Source organism: Dendrobates tinctorius, unplaced genomic scaffold (assembly GCF_039654945.1).
Source record: "Dendrobates tinctorius isolate UK_male_01 unplaced genomic scaffold, ASM3965494v1 ptg000162l, whole genome shotgun sequence".
NCBI lineage: Eukaryota > Metazoa > Chordata > Amphibia > Anura > Dendrobatidae > Dendrobates > Dendrobates tinctorius.
In genome coordinates, this window is record NW_027361829.1 from 73,974,081 (window position 1) to 73,992,303 (window position 18,223).

The following is an 18,223-nucleotide window of genomic DNA, read 5'->3' on the forward strand; positions in this document are numbered from 1 at the left end:
TACATTTCTGCCAAGATGGCTCTGACCAGCAAGAAAGGATGTGGGGAAAAAGATAGGAGGAGTTATATAGAGAGAGGCATTGTGGAAATTACAGCTTCAGAACATGAAAGCATATAATAACAATGGCCAGTAGATGGCCGTAAAGAACAACACACTGTAATCATCAGATCTATATATGATACATTAATGAATTAAGACAATTAACAATAGGCACATGTCCCTGTAATGGCACACTCAATACTGTTACCAAAAGCATAATATCTTGAATAGAAAAGTTTAGTATCAGAAATAAAACATGTACTACCTATCCATGAAATGCGACGGGTTATTTCACAGGGAGCATTTGAAGTAGAAACACCATATTTTTGCTTTGTTTTTTTCCTGGTGTTTTTTCATCAAATATAAAATGGCCAGATTTTGGCAGGCAGACAATAGGGAATGATGAAGCCCTGATTTGAGCTTTTGTGCATTATTATTAATACAATCATTCTCTGCCAAAATGTTATGAGCAGCACCTTGCCCATTTGCACAAAGTGATGTGCTACCAATAATTATTATATATTTAATTTGGTTCACGTCATTTTTCATTGCAGAGTGCTAGACAGGGATATAGAGATAAAGCATATACATAATTTTTCAGATTATAGGGCACACCTTATTATTATATGCACCCCAGGTTAGACAGCAGTAATTAGGAAAATTATGTCACCAACTAAATAAAACATCCATGTTAGTGTAAAGATGTGGAGGGGTCAATATCACTAATTTTAATAAACTAGGATGGAATAAGGGGGTAATAGATCTACTGTTAGTGTTTCTCTGCAGCATGTGTATTAAGGCCCCGCCACACTAAGCAATATCGCTAGCAATATCGCTGTAACGTCACTGTTTTGTGACGTAGCAGCGATATTGCTAGCCATATCGCTATGTGTAATACTTACCTCCGACCCCTGCTATGTCGCTGGTGAGATCTGCCTGTGTGGCAGCTCACTAGCGATCACTTAGCGATGCACCAGCGATCCATATCGTCATCGGGATCGCTGGTGCATCGCTGAGTGTGACAGTACCTTTATACACATATAGCCTTACAGGATGTACATTATGTACACTTTCTGAAAGACACAAATTTACACAACATTGAACAAAACATGCACACTTAGCTCTGCTGTGTATGCACATACACAGTTCTGGTACATACACACAGCTCTGCTACATGAACATGCACGCAGAGTTCTGCTGCATACGCACACAATTTCTACACAAAATTTCAGCCAGAGTTGTTCTAAATGTATCGTTGTATATCATTGTAAAGATCAAGTATAATGGCATCACAATATGAACAGTTAGTAAATGATGGCTCTAGAGTCAGAAAATTAAAAGCTAAAAATAGAATGGTGCCTTTCTAGCAGAAAGTGATCTATATGGGTACTATCTACATCTACTATTTTCTCCTTTAAGCTATTTTTTCAGCTTTTAATATTCTGACTCTACACTGTTATTTGTATTATCATGCAATGCCACTAGTTTCCTGTTATGTGATGTTCATACCAAATATCACTATGACCTTTATCATTTTTAACACTTCATTTAGATAGCATATATTTATTCATAATCCATCTCATCTCCTCCTGCCAAGTCTGAGCCCTCCCTTGTCTCTCACATGTTTTTAAATTTTTTTATATTTAATTTGATATACTAATAAAATTATGTTCATTACCACTATTTGCAGGCAGCTATACAGTCTTTGTCTAGGTTCTCTTACATACACACAGTTCTGCAACACACACAGCTCTGCTTCAGGTGAATACACACAGCTCAGCTACATCAACATACAATTCAGCTACATCAATGCACACATTTAGTAATGTACAGGTCCTTGGAACTTCCTCTCCTGCCCTTAACTGATCATGTAGAGCAAAGTCTGGCATGAGGAGAGAGAGCAGTTCTCTCAGTGATTGAGAAGGATGCTGTGTCAGCATTCTCTATCATATCATGCCTTCAAAATATAATGCATACATATTTTTAGCAAGATTTTATCTTGCTAAAAAGTATGTCTTGTAGTTAAAAAAAATAAAAAAATAAAAATTTGTCCATTGATTGCTAAGCATCAATGGATAAAAAAAGTCAACTTTTTTCAGTTTTTAAAAATTAATGAGAAAACAAATAGATGCAACATTGATGCAAAATAGTGGTAAAGCGGATGGCACGTAAAAGAAAAAGGGGCCATTTTAATTGTAAAAAATGAAAGCAGATGTCTGAATCTAGCATTAGTTGTGGGTTGCACATGTGAAGTTTGGTTTATTTTCGTCTTTTTTTTTTTTTTGCTATAGGACTTTTACACAGAATAGTAAAAGCTCCAAGTTTGATTTTCATAAATAAAAAAACTTTTCTAAAATTCTTAGAAAAAAAGCACAGTTTAAAATGTTAGAAATTCAATATTTTTTTCAGCTAAAATATGCCAATATAAAATTATGTCTGTAGTAAGCTCAGATTAGACATTTATCACCTAACAACACCGGGGGCAACACTGCTGGGACTTCCAACCGATCACTAGAACAGACATATGAAGCTCCCTGTTTCTAATCACTACACCACAGTGAGTTGTGCGTTAAATAAAATTCCAGCAGAGCATATGTGGTGCCCCTCTATTCACAATCAATAGAGGCAGTATAGTACAGTGTGGGAGGAACGGCCCCCGTCGAGTGCCCGGGCCGGAACCATGGGAGCCGTCATCTGGGTTCCGGGGGAAACTGTCCCCGGGGGACAGGATTCAGGGACGGACCACTGTGACAGACAGATGGGCTGTGGAGGGACCAATATAAAGAAGGTGGGGAATTCCAGGGGCGATGAGTCAGCAGACCGGCACAGAGAGAGCCGGAGACAGTGGAAGCTGCTGCAAGGGAGAGCGACTCACTAGTGCCAGGGAGGACGCTCACCGAGGACTCCAGAGGGATGGTACCGAGGTGACTATTTAAGACTTGCTGCCCCGCTCCAGCCCGCGGCCACTGCGGCCCCAGTTCAACCCGCGGCCGCTGCCGCTTCCCCTCAGCCCGCGGCTGCGGCCTGCTCGCGATCACCCGCGGCCGCTGCCGTCCCACCTGAGCCCGCGTCGGCGGCCTGTTCCCCACTGCCAGCAGCCACCCTGTCCTCACGAGTGGCCGCGGCAAGTACAGCACCGCTGGCGGCCATTACTGTCCAGCTCTGGTCCGCGGCAAGGGCCGGGCCTCTACTGACTGCGGACTCCCCGTCGCAGCCATTAGCTGCGCATGTGGCCTGTCATCCGCCACCACCCATCGCTGCCGCTTGCCCCAAGCCGGGGGCTGCGGCCCAATCGTCCAAGGACCCCGCCGGAGCCTGTGGGGCTCCAGTGTCATCAGTGCGCCAGAGCGCGCAAAGACTTCGCCATCGTCTCAGCAACTGGACCCAGCAACTACTACGCCGAAAGACCACCAACCCGAACAGCGAGGGACATCTGAACGGCTAAGTTGACTTTATGATTAAGGACCCGTAATCAGCCATACCGCGGCCCTATAGTGACCGGCTGTTGCCGGAAGTAGTCATGTTCTATCGTTTGTGTTTATTTGCATTGAGCCCCTGCAAGGGCAACCCGTGTTCCCCCTTTTTGCCGGTCAGGCCGAGCCTGAGGAAAGTCACCTCTAGGCCCATAAACATTATAAAAACACCAAACCGTCTCGTGATTCGTCACTGCATCCTGCTTACCTGCTAGTACCACTTTTGGCGCAGTCGGCAGTATGCAGTCTCCGAGCGCGGACGACGAGGGCCCCTGGCCCAGCATTTCTTTGGGGGCCATGCTAAGCAATCTACCCAGGTTCTCCGGCAGCAATACTATGCTGTGGAACTGGACGGAGCGAATGTGTGGGTTATTTAGGATGCATCAGCTTACCCCTGACCTAGAGGCAGAAGAGGCCCTGATGGCGTTGGACGGGGAAGCCCGGGATACCGTAATGTTGAGGCCCCGAGGGCAGCTCAACACCTTCATCCGGGTGTTACTGATCTTAGCAGAGGCCTATGGGGACCCGACCGATGTGGGGGAACTGAGAACCCAGATGTTTAGACGCATGCAGAAAGACGGGGAAACAGTGACCCAGTATATGAATGTTTTGTAGGAACTGTTTTTAGCCAATTAAAGCAAGGACGGAGTCGGCGTGGGGAACGTGGACATAACATTACGTGACCTGTTAGTGACTGGGTTACGAGACACCCTGACAAGACAGGCTTTGCGAGAGCGGGTGCGAGTGGACCCACATCTGACATTTTCAGAGATAGGGAAGGAGGCACGAGTTCGGGAGCAGGAGCAAGAGGTGACGGTTCCCGTGGGGATGGCTCAGAGGATCGAAGCATCCGTAAACGCCCTGAGCGAACCCCACTGGGTACGAGAGCTGAAGCTAGAGATGCAATATATTAAGGGTGAATTGGCCGAAGCCAAAAGAGCGGCCACATGGAGTCGGCCAGGGCCGGGTGAAGGAGGCATGAACCATCGTAGCCCCCACCCAAGTCAGTCCCCATGACCATTTGCCTGTTGCGATAGTGGAAAATTGGGACGCTCTGCCTGAGAGTACCCACGTTCCAGGGGGCCAAGAGGAGCAGAGGAGCCCGAGCCGGGGGGATGCCGCCCGGAGCTGGAGCTCATCACACGGGGTGGAGGAAGTCACAAAGACCTGGTCGCACGGTGCCCAGTGGTATGGGCAGAGATCGAAGGCCGTGCCGTGCGATGCCTAGAAGATACGGGATCGCAAGTTACGACCATGCCAGAGACTTATTTCCGGCAACATTTTCCTGAAGCAGTGAGACCTCAGTGGGGGACAGTGATAAAGTTGGTAGCCACCAACCAGCTACCAGTTCCTGTCATCGGAGTAGCCTGGATGCAGATTTCAATAAGCGGCAAATCACTCGGCCGCCGGGGAGTGGTCCTGACCCAGGAAGACACAAACAGCAAACATCCGGTTATTCTGGGTATGAACGTACTACGAGAGTTCGGCCACCTCCTCCTCAATGAACCCACACAAGAGACTCTGAGCCACTGGGGTTCTCACACGGCCCAGGGGCAGGTCTTCCAGCGGTTGGTACAGGAGGCGCGAGTGCTCCAGGAGTGTCAGGAGGGTGAGGCGCTGGGCAAGGTCATCGCGCCGGTGAGCCCCCCGCTCATGCTTCCTCCGGGGCAGACGGTGGTAGCTCTTCCGATCCGCGCTCCGATACCACTGGAGGGCATGGAGGTGCAGGTGGAACCATGTTACGCGGAGCGCCTGCACCCTGGCATCCTGGTGGCCCGTTCCCTGGCCACAGTGTGGGAGGGGACTGTTTTGGTATGTTGTGTCAACCTGGAAGATCAGGATATCGCTCTGAAGCCCCGGGCCGAAATGACCAAACTAGTACGACCATTGGAGGAGATGCTGCCGGACCCCGTGGTCCAGTTGAAGGTGCAGCCCGAAAATCCTTGGGCAGTATCTCGGACGCCCCAGTATTGGCATATGTGGATTTCTCGCAACCGTTCATCCTACATACCGACAGGAGCCTTCAGGGACTAGGAGCTGTGTTGTCACAGGTGCAGGACAGCCGGGAGAAAGTGATCGCCTATGGTAGCTGGTCACTGCAGGACTCAGAATGTAACCTGGACAATTACAGCTCCTTTAAGCTCGAGCTCCTTGCAGTAGTGTGGGCAATGACGGAGCGATTCGCAGAGTACCTGGCGGGCTCCAAAGTAGTAGTGCGGACCGATAACAACCCGTTAGCCCATTTGGAGAATGCCAAACTGGGGGCCCTGGAGCAGCGGTGGGTGGCTCAGATGGCCAAATTCAAGTATAAGATCATCTACAAATGCTGAAAACGTACAAGCCGACGCGCTCTCTAGAATCCGACACACCACCCCAGGGCGAAGTTGAGACGACGAATTAGAAACAGACGAGACGCCGTTCACCCTCACCCCTGCTGTGCCTACAGTCAACATGCAGGAAGTGCCTCATCCAGGGCTCCTAGGAGGGATGGTGGAACAGCCCCATGACAAATGGATTCAGCAGCAACAGGAAGATACAGAAGTTGGACTCCTGCGCCGATGGGTGGCCACCGGTAAATTGCCCACGGGCTCACAGAGACAGGCTTTAACCCAAGATATGTTGCTAATGTTGCACCAGTGGGAAAGACTAATCATCAAAAAGGGACTTTTGTATCGAAAAGCCGTGTCACGAACCACGTCGGCTACGATATGGCAGGTGATCGTGCCGGGAGCCCATTTCAACCAACTGGCCCAGGAAGCCCACGAGAAGGGAGCTCATTTTGGGGTTCAAAAGACTTTACAATGGTTGCAGCAGATAGCATACCACCCACGCTTGCACGCTGCTGTAGAAGAAGTTTGTCGAACCTGCCGCCCGTGTGAGCTCGCTAAACCCCCCGCGCAACGAGCCCCGGTGCAAACTATCATAACATCAGCCCCTCTGGAGCTTCTTACAGTGGACTATCTGACTATAGGTCCGGCCTATCAAGGGTAGGAACATTGTCTCGTTATGGTGGACCATTTCACCAAATTCGCTGTGGTCACCCCCACTCGAGACCAAACAGCGGAGTCGGCCGCCTATGCGATTTGTAAGAACTTTATTCAAGTGTACTGCTGTCCACAATGGATACATTCGGACCAAGGAGCATGCTTCCTAGGAAAAGTCATGGAAGAGCTACACCATCTTTACGGCATCGATAAGTCGCAGACTACGCCATACCACCCGCAGGGAAACGGAGCCTGCGAACGATTCAATCGCACACTAATCCAAATGCTGCGTACTCTAGAGAGCGACCGCAAGGCCAGCTGGCCTCAATATGTCCCCGAGCTGGTGTGGGTATACAACAATCGGGTGCATCGAATGACTGGTTACACCCCCTACTCATTGTTGTTCAGACGGGAAGGCAAAGGAATTACGGAGGTGGCGTTGAACCCGGAGGAACCCCTACCCTGGACCGGGGTCTCCTCGTGGGTCCGAAACCACCGGCACCGCCTACAGACCCTTCACCGTATCGTCCACACGAAAGTTCAGGATCTAGAACACCAGGGGGGAGCACTGCCCCCACCCATTGAATTTCAGACTGGGGATCGGATCCTCGTACTTGATCAACGTCCCCAAAACAAGTTAGAGCCATGGTGGGAGGTGAATCCGTACCGAGTTTTGCGCCGAATAAGCCCCGATGGGCCTGTGTACAAAATACAATCAGAAGGAGACAACGTGCCTCTCACTCGAGTTGTGCACCGCAATATGTTACGACCTTGTACGTCTACCGATCCCCCGCAGCTCGAACCGACCCTCCAGGTCCCCGACCCCCTACCCACAGTCTGGGACCTGGATGACGAAGAGGACTCCCCCGTCACATCTGCGGGTCGCCCCAGTAGTGGCACTCCAGTAGACCCGGACATCCCACCAGAATCCACTATGCGACCACCCTCCACCACCCCAGAAGACTCCACGATACCCAAGCTTCGACGCTCCAGGCGGTCAACAGCTGGCAAACCCCCTAAACGTTACGAACAGGACCAGTTCATATGGCGACAAGGATTGGCATCCCAAAAGACTAGCCCGAGTCTACAAAAACCCTCGCCCGAGGACTGGCGAGCATACAGGGCGGGGGAGTGTGGGAGGAACGGGCCCCATCGAGTGCCCGGACGGAACCATGGGAGCCGTCATCTGGGTTCTGGGGGAAACTGTCCCCAGGGGACAGGATTCAGGGACGGACCACTGTGACAGACAGATGGGCTGTGGAGGGACCAATATAAAGAAGGTGGGGAATTCCCGGGGCGATGAGTCAGCAGACCGACACAGAGAGAGCAGGAGACAGTGGAAGCTGCTGCAAGGGAGAGCGACTCACCAGTGCCAGGGAGGACGCTCACCGAGGACTCCAGAGGGACGGTACCGAGGCGACTATCTGGGACTTGCTGCCCCAGTCCAGCCCCCGGCCACTGTGGCCCCAGTCCAACCCACGGCCGCTGCCGCTTCCCCTCAGCCCGCGGCTGCGGCCTGCTCGCAGTCACCCGCCTGAGCCCGCGTCGGCGGTCTGTTCCCCGCCGCCGGCTGCCGTCCTGTCCTCACGAGTGGCCGCGGCAAGTACAGCACCGCCGGCGGCCATCACTGTCCAGCTCCGGTCCCCGGCAAGGGCCGGGCCTCTGCTGACCGCGGACTCCCCATCGCAGCCGTTAGCTGCGCAGGTGGCCTGTCACCCGCCACCACCCATCGCTGCCACTTGCCCCAAGCCGGGGGCTGCAGCCCAATCGTCCAAGGACCCCGCCGGAGCCTGTGGGGCTCCAGTGTCATCAGTGCGCCGGAGCGTGTGAAGACTTCGCCATCGTCTCAGCAACTGGGCCTAGCAACTACTACACCAAAAGACCACCAACCCGAACGGCGAGGGACATCTGAACAGCTAAGTTGACTTTATGATTAAGGACCCATAGTCGGCCATACCGCGGCCTTATAGTAACCGGCTCTTGCCGGAAGTAGTCGTGTTCTACCGTTTGTGTTTATTTGTATTGAGCCCTTGCGAGGGCAACCCGTGTTCCCCCTTTTTGCCGGTCAGGCCGAGCCTGAGGAAAGTCACCTCTAGGCCCATAAACGTTATTATAAAAACACCAAAACGTCTCGTGACTCGTCACTGCATCCTGCGTACCTGCTAGTACCACAACAGTACTCGTCCTTTTCTCTGTGCCTCATTGAATCATTGAATTAAAATGAGGGGAGCATGCTTGACCTCCGTTCCATTCAAGATGCTAATAATGCAATGTGCAGGAAGTGGGGACTTGCCAGCCATATTTTAGTAGTCCATGGGGTTCCGATGTTCAGAAACTCCCTTTAACTCATTTTAATGGGAGATTGAAAATGTTTAAAAAAATAAAAATTAAATTCCATTATTTAAAATGGCACATGCCAACTTGAAAATGGTGTGCCAAAATGTGTGATTGAACAAAACCCAATGTCTTTTCTAGAAATGAACATGGTTATTCTGAACAAATCTGTCTATAGCATATGTTCGGCAATATTAATGCAGAGATAAACATCAAGATGAATTTTAGCTGGAGCGCATGTTCGTTGAGATCCCACTGTACATATAGCATTCATTTTCACAGGAAGGCATTGAAGTTAATGATTGCGCCTTGAAAACAGATCTAGACAATCTCATATTGTAATCAGCTTTTGTATACAGTACTGTTGTGCCAAGACTCACCACTTTGGCTTTCAGCAGTATGCGATAGAGATACCCTGTTTAATTCCAGCCTAGCATCTTTCATCTCAGCTTCCAACTACATACATATGTTTGCCATCAGAACTGGATATTCATAGCCAGCTGGCTCTAGAAAGCATAGAATTTGAAATGACTGTTATCCCTGGGTGTTAATCTCTAATATCTTCATTTCTCCTACAGCCTTCCTATGCAGAATTTGATATCAGCGGTAATGTGTTGGGTCTGGTCTTCAATCAAGGAATGATTTGGTAATTTTATTAGAATATACTAAAATGTTTTTTTCTGTGTGCCACAGTTCTTACATCATGCAAAAAGACTTGAGTGACAACTTTACTGCCATCCCGCATTTATTTTCCATTTGAAGAATCAATAACTGGTCAGTAACTGATTGTTACATGGCAGAACATAAATAGTTTAGAATAGAAACTCAGCTAACCTCGATTCACAGTCAGGTTCCTTGGATAAGTGAGACTACTCTGGCAACTTGTAGAGAAAAAAAAGAAATCTGTCCAGTATACCATAAAGATTTCAAGTTTTGATTCACAGTAGATCCACTTTTAAAATTCAGACAAACGATCAATGTCTTACGTATTTTAGGCCATATTATTGGCCTTAGTCATAATACACAGGAGAATTTCACCTATGTGGTGGAAAATGCTGTAGCTAGATAATAAGCCTCCTTTTAAAAAAAAAAGACCATTAAAGCACATGATACAAATCTGGAACAATTTTGTAACAATAGCGATAACATAGGATCTAATCTACAAGAAAAAGTTACATAGACAATTATTAGCTGTTGCTTACCATTGAAAAATGTCACATCAATAATGAAGCATGAAATCTTGATATGGGTTTATCCATTTGGGCTACATGTATCTGGGGTAAAGATCCAATTGGCTTCCATATTAGTTCATGGCAAGAATCCACACCAGTTAAAGGATGATTGACTCTTTTGATGCCTTGTAGTGTCACAACTGTCCCAAGATGGATGACTTATATATTTATTTTACTCATTAATATAGCGCCATTAATGCCACAGTGCTTTACAGACATTATTGGCACTGTCTTCGATGGGGCTCACAATCTAGAATCTCTATCAGTATGTCTTTAAAATGTGGGAGGAAGCCGGAGAACCCGGAGGAAACCCACCCAAACACCGGGAGAACATACAAACTCCTTGCAGATGTTGTCCTTGGTAGGATTTGAACCCAGGACCCCAGTGCTGACTTGACATGGATAAAATATTATTGGCATTGGTATTGGAGACATCTGAAAGATGTCGCTGGATCCAAACTTTTAGATGTTACATTAAGCAGCCAACATAATAGAGACTAAAGGTTTCAGGTTATTAAATAGATTAGATGAGAAGTTTGAGGCAGATAATGTACTGATGATTACTGTACAGGATGGGCCATTTATATGGATACACCTGGGTGGGCCATGTATATGGATACACCTAAATACAATGGGAATGGTTGGTGATATCAACTTCCTGTGTGTGGCAAAATTAGTATATGGGAGGGGCAAAACTTTTCAAGATGGGTGTGACCATGGTGGCCATTTTGGATCCAACTTTATAAATGGCCGACCCAGGTCTATCCATTATAACGGTGTGTGCACACAAAAGCGTTTTTTTGTGTTTTTTAAGCGTTTTTACCAGCAAAAGCGCTTAAAAAATGCTTACAAGAAGCGTCCCATTCATTTTAATGAATTCTGCACTTTTTGTGCATATTGATGCATTTTTTTCTGCAACAAAAATGCATTGTGGTAAAAAACGCAGCATGCTCATTAATTTTGCAGAAAAATACGCATTTCTAACTATATTTTATGAGACTGGGAATGCTCTGGAAAAAAAATGTATAAAAAACGCGCTGAAACAACACGCGTTTCCTGGGAAGGAGTCCGATTTTTAGTCAGGAATTTTCTGCATACGTGGGTACATAGCCTAAATGGTCCACCCTGTAGTATGAGGCATTAGACAGGGATTTGAATTGTTTTAAAGTTTGTATAACATTGTAACACTTACATTTTAAGTGCCTCATTTTGTGTGTCCATTTGTGTTCAAGCTGTAAAACAATAGACAGATGTTGTTCAAGTGCTTGTAGTTTAGATGAAGCACACCTAATGTCTCAATCAAGGACATGTTGTAGTGCAGAATTCTGGTATTATACTGGAATAATTTTTTTACAATGCTACATGGCCATGTAATTTGCAGAAAATTTTGTGGAAAACAAAGGGGTTGGTTATGTTTGTGCTTGCTTTTCATATTATATTGGCCATTTTGTTTTTCTTTTCTACAATTTTCAATGCTTGCTACAGGGAGTTTAAACCCTATGTATTTTAGTTTCATGTTCATATTGTTCCTGTGATGAAAAGTTGTGTTTTGCTCACAATACTTTCTCCACTGGGATACTTTTTAAATGGAGTGACAAGCAGGGGCTCAACTGTAATAGATGTGGGGTTTGCAGTCTCACCTACAGGACCCAAAAGGTTCCTTTGGCCCATATTAGAAAAACAACCTTACTTTAGACCTATTCTTATTCAGGGGTCCTGTTGGAGATTTTTCTTTGAGGCCAATGCGCTTCAAGTTATGCCACAATAAGTGGTATAAAATATTGTATTTTGCACAGTCACCTTGTGGCTATGCACATTTGTTTCCAATTTTCCCTTATTGTTATCTCCTTTAAGTTGTAAATATAAATGAGCAGATCTTTTGAAATTGGAATTCACCTACTTTGCTGAGTTTTCCCAAAAAGTTCCATTTGTAGTGAATAAGGTAGAGCGAAATTTAACATTGGAAAGCATGTAATTGCTTCTGAAATATTCATGGAGGAGAGGAGAGAGAGGACCTCTCTGACCATTAGAGCTTACACTATATAAAAGAGAGGACCCTGTTGATAAAAAGTGATTACATTATATAAGACAGAGAGGACCTGTCACGAGTGTGTCAGGTGTGACAGACAGTCATTCTGGATCCAGCTGTAGAAGGTCTTTTTGATTAACGCTACAAGGACCTGCTTGATTTTTGCATCTGTTATGGAGTGATATCCTTCCCCCTCTAGGACCCAACAATTACCTCCACCTTCTGCTGCTAATCAACTCACCTTTGCTGAAAGTTTAAATACAACTGGTGCTGGCGTTAGTTGTAGTGGAGGTTGACTAGTGCTTACCCCGTCCCCTCCCTATCCAGTGCCTATCGCTAGGGTCAGGCAGGGATTAGGTTCCGGCTCTGCGATAGGTGCAGAACCTATTCAGGGATGTTTAGGGCAGTCAGAGTGTTGTTAGATATGCTTACGGATCTCCACTCCCCCCTTCCACAGTTTTTGGGCTTCCCCCACCCTTTGCCCATTGTTGTGCACCTTACTTCTCCCTCACCCAGCATGACAGGACCTCCCTGACCATAATAGCTCACACTCTACAATAGAGAGAGAAAAACACCACTGATCATAAGAGCTTAACGCTATAGGAGAGGAACCAGCTGACCACAAAAGCTTACACTACAGGAGAGAGAGAGGACCTTGTTGATCATAAGAGCTTACACAATACAGAAGAAAGAGATAAATTACTCCGCCAACTATAGGAGCTTACATGCTACAGAATAGAGAGCTAACCCTGCCATTCATAAAATCTTACACTTTATAAGAGAGAGGACCATGCTGATCATAAGAGTTTACACTCTATAAGAGAGAAAGAGGACCCTGTTGATCATGACAGTTTAAACCCTACAAAAGAAAGAGGACCCCATTTACTGTAAGAGCTTACACCCTGCAAAAGAGAGAAAACCCTGCTGTCCATAAGAGCTTGCACACTAGAGAAGAGAGAGAGAAAAGGTGGACCTTCTTGATCATAAAAATTTGCACACTTCAGTAGAAAGAGAGAGAGGAGAGAAAGTTGCCCCACTGACCATAGGAGCTTTCATACTAGAGAAGAGTGAGAGAACCCTGCTGACCATAAGAGCTTACACCCTGCAAGAGAGAAAGGACCCCACTGACCATAAGAGCTTATACACTACATGAGATAGAGAAAGGACCCCCTCTAACTTTAAGAGTTTACACATTACAGAAGAGAGAAAGAACCCTGCTGATCATAAGAGCTTACACACTACAGGAGAGAGAGGACCTCATTAATCATGAGACCTTATACACTACAAGAGAGAGAGAGAGAGACCCCGCTGACCATGACAGCTTACACTCTACAAGTGAGGGTCTGAGAGGACACCACTGAATATAAGAGCTTACACACTATAGGGGCGAGAGGAACCAGCTGATCATAATAGCTTACAGCCTACAAAAGAGAGAGAGAGCGGACCCCACTAACCATAAGAGCTTACACACTGCAGGAGAAAGAGAATGATAGGACCTCGTTGATTATGAGAGCTTACACACTATAGGAGATAGTGTACCCCACTGACCATAAGAGCTTGCATGTTATAGGAGAGAGACTTACCCAGTGACTCTGGAAGTGGAAAATGACTCTGCCGTACAAACTATGCTCCATTGTGATTACTCAGGTACTGACCACCATTGTGCAATGTATGCTAATCAGTTTGATTTCTTGCTGCTTGGCTTTATGGGGAGGCCCACGTGGCAATACAAAATTGCATTTACCCGATATCTGATTCTTCATCAGCGTGGGAAATGGTACCAGGCAAGTTTCCCATTTTGTGAACTGCAAATACAATCTTAAAATGTTTAAATTAAGCTAGGGGTCATCAATGTAATGACAATATCAGCCCAACAGACATAGAAATGCATTTGGGGGACTGAATAAATGAGAATATAACATCAAAAGAGTCAATACTTATTTATATGGCAGCAATTATCATTGTAAATTGCTTTATAGGGAAGCCCAGTGGCTTTGTACTTTAGAGATACACAAACTTCCAAAAGGTAACACCAATATTAAGATTTAAAATCTCAATTTTATTTTATTTTAACAGTTTATTGCAATGTTTGATGTAACATTTTTATGCGTGTGTATATGGTTCTGCTTTAACCCCTTAACTCCTTTCTGACATCGGATGTAATGATCTGTCCATGTGACCGGGGCCAATTTGACCATGGATGGATCATTATGTCATCACAATCGTCCACGGGGGGTGCGTGGACGTTCACCGCCGGGTGTCAGCTAATTCTGACAGCTGACACCTGGCACTAGGTGCCAGGAGCAGTCACAGACCGCTCCCGACACTTTAACCCGCGAAACAATGTGTTTGAACACGGTAGCAGCATTCTGGAAGGCAGCACAGGGCTGACAGGCCATCTGCCTTCGGATAGGAAACCCCGTGGCATGCAGTGGGGTCCCGATCATTGCCATGGTGAGCAGATGTCGTCATGGCGACATCCGGGTCACAAGAGCTAGGAAACTTGTTGATCATGCGCAGTGCATGATCAGCAAGTCTCTCTGTCAGTGCAGCATTGACAGCTTCTATGGCAAGCAGATGCTGCTTCATCTGCATGCTATAGAAGCGATCAACCTGCAAAAAATGATTGTACCGTATTGGGACTAAGTAAAAAAGTTAGAAAAAAGATTAAAAAAAAATAAAATTTCAAAAATATTTTTTAAAAAATCAATGTATTATATCTCTAGATAAATATTTGAATAATAAAAAACTATAAACAATAAAAGTACCCATATTTGGCATCGCCGCACCCACAACGACCCAACCTATTAAACTGTCCCACTAGTTAACCCCTTTAGGGAACAGCATAAAAAATAAATAAAGAAAGACAAAAAATAATGCTTTATCATCATAGTGCTGAACAAAAAATGGAATAACACGCGATCAAAAAGACGAATATAAATAAGCATAGTAACGCTGAAAACATCATCTTGCCCTCCCAAAAAAAAAGACACCATACAGCTCTATCTCTGGAAAAATAAAAAAGTTATAGCTCTCAAATAAAGGAATGCAAAAATAATCACTTTTTCTATGAAATAGATTTTATTATATAAAAGCCGCAAAACATAAAAAATATATAAATGAGGTATCTCTGTAATCATACTGATCCAAAGAATAAAACTGCATTATCAATTTTACCCACACGGAGCGGCATAAGCCCCCCCCAAAGAAAAAGAAATTCATGAATTGCTGGTTTTTGTTCATTCTGCCTCCCAAAAATCAGAATAGAAACCAATCAAAAAAGGTCATGCGCTCGTAAATGGAACCAATAAAATTGTCAGCTCGTCTCGCAAAAAACAAGACCTCACATGACTCTGTGGGCCTAAATATGGAAAAACTATAGCTCTCAAAATGTGGTGATGCAAAAACTATTTTTTGCAATAAAAAGCTTCTTTTAGTGTGTGACAGCAGCCAAACATAAAAATCTGCTATAAGGCCTCTTTCACATGTCCTGATATTTCCGTTACAGGAGATGTCAGTGTCCATGTTTGTTATACGTGTGGAACATGTGTGCGACATCAGTACCACACGGACAGGTGCCAGGGAAGAAGCATTACAGTAAGCGCTGTTCCCCGGCGCCGGGTGCCGAACACGGCTCACATCATTCTCCCTTGCTCTGCCGGTGATCAGTGCAAGCAGGGGAGAGTTATTAGAATTCTATTTAAGTAATAAAAGAGACAGCAGGTGGTGGCTGATGGGACTATTACTCCCATCAGTCTACCCCTGCTGCTGCTAATAACAGTAACAGCAGGAGCAGCTGATTGGGGTGTTCATCAGCCGCCACCTGCGCTATAAATAAATAAATAAATGAAGAAAAATGTTGTGGGTTCCCCTGTATTTTCTGTAACCAGCCAGGCAAAACTCACAGCTGGGGGCTGCAACCCTCAGCTGTCAGCAATGCTACTTATCAAGAATAGACGGGTCTCCACGCTGTTTTTTTAAATTATTTAAATAAATAATTTTAAAAAATGACATAGGGTTCCCCCCATTTTTGACAACCAACCTTGCTAAAGCTCACAGCTGGGGGCTGGTATTCTCAGGCTGCCTAAAAATAGCAGCCCGCAGCTGCCCAGAAAAGGCACATGTATTAGATGCGCCAATTCTGGCGCTTTGCCTGACTCTTCCCACTTGTCCTGTAGCGGTGGCAAATGGGGTTCATATTTGTGGGGTTGATGTCACCTTTGTATTGTCAGGTGACATCAAGCCCACGACTTAGTAATGGAGAGGTGTATGTCTATTAGACACCTCTCCATTTCTAATCCTATAGTTATATGGTAAATAAAGACATAGCCAGAATAAAGTCCTTTAATTGAAAAAATGACACAGACTCCATTAATAATCTCAATTAAACCATACTTACGACCTTGCCTAATTCCACTGAAGCCCTTGATCTCCTGTAATAAAACTAAAGTAAATAAACAACAATATACCATACCTGTCTGTCGTTGTGTCACACGCCGTAATCCATGTCTGGGGGATAATTAGTTTTCAACATGGATGGTGCAAGATATGACTGTGTTCGGCATCAGGTTTCTGCATCTGCTCTACAGGAATCCAGAGCATCACATTCTGTGGTCTCCTGCTGTCTATCTACCGCAGAGGAGATTGCTTTGCAGCAGATCGCTCCAGAGACTAAGTCCCTCTGTTCTCCTACTGGGCATGCTCACGAGACGATCTCCCATTGGAGATCAGGAGTCATGTGCCCAGGTCCTGCTCCAGATCTCATTGGTCCATCTCGGAGATCTGGAAGCTTCCGGAAGGTCCCGGCTATAAAAAGCGTGCATGATCGTTCAGCCATGTGCTAGTATAGTCTCTAGTTGCTACTGTGTGAATGATGATGGATGTATGAACCTGCGAATGACTCATTAAGATCCCCTTCCTTTGATATTACGAATGTGTACAGGGACTTAGATTAGAGTCAGCGCCAGCGTGTGGCAAGCCTCAAGCCACTACATCATCATCCACAGTGCTAGCGTCTGACATTGCACCTGCTTCCTTGCTTTGTCGACTAGCGGCAGTGTTCTACGCCGCGCTGCAGTTGCAGTCCTCTTTGGCATCCGCAGTAGCGACGCCGCACGCACGGTAGGTTTAGATGGACGCAGCTCCTCTGTCTTGGGTCCTGCTCCTGTGACCTGATACCGTGTGTACATTTACCTGAGTCCTGTGACACTAATAGGCTCAGCCTTTTGTGTTTACCTCTGCTGATATCTCTGTGAGCAAACAGAGATTGCTTACCGCACTTGGGTGACGTTCAACCCGTGCGCGATATACCGCCATATTATGCGTTTGCCATTACCTAGCAGCGGTGTAACACCTACTGCATGGTGGACCCCGAGTGGCGAACGCACTTTATTATTTATTTTTATTTAGTGCGTTCCGACGTTCCTAACAGATTGTCCAGGCTGAGAACCATTGGTGAATGAGATGCTGGGAACACAGCGTCAGTGACCGGGGTGACATCATAGAAGTTACCTCCGGTCACTGGGCTCTGTTCCCAGCCGGGCTGAGTTGCAGAGAGATCCCCACTAGCACCGTGAGCCGTGTAATAGTCCCATCAGCCACCGCCTGCTGTCTCTTTTAATACTTAAGTATAACTCTCATCATTATCCCCTTCTTGCGCCGATCGCCGGCAGAGCAGGGGCGAATGATGAGAGTCGTGTTCAGCACCCATGCCTGGGAACAGCACTTACTGCAATGTTTCTTCCCTGGCGTTGATGCATGTCACATGGATGACATCCATGTGTGCTATGCCTATGCACTTGTGCGGGACGTTTTGTCGCCTGTGCTGACATTAAAAAACGGACATGTCAGCGTGTTTTGCCCACATCTGTGAAAACACATTGACGTGCACAGACCTATTCACTTGAATAGGCAAACAGCTCTCCATTCCTCCTGAGTCTCTCCGCATGGCTAAGTGCCATACAGCCACATATGGGGTATTGCCATATTCAGTAGAAATTGTGGGACAAATTTTGGTGCCATTTTTACCCACTTCTTCTGTAAAAATATAAAATCTTTGGCTAAAACAAATTTTGGTGGTAAAAATGTAGTTATTTTGTCTTCATTGCCAAATGGTATAAAATTCTGTGACAC

General features: G+C 46.0%; 1 protein-coding gene across 1 annotated transcript in view; it reads left to right on the plus strand.

The window, feature by feature from the left end:
• LOC141052558 (transmembrane channel-like protein 2) overlaps positions 1-18,223 on the plus strand; it is a 362,090-nt gene that overhangs the window by 262,503 nt on the left and 81,364 nt on the right. The window contains exon 15 of the mRNA XM_073549810.1: positions 9,409-9,476. Coding sequence (XP_073405911.1) covers positions 9,409-9,476 — 68 coding nt within the window. The remainder of the gene's footprint in view (positions 1-9,408; positions 9,477-18,223) is intronic.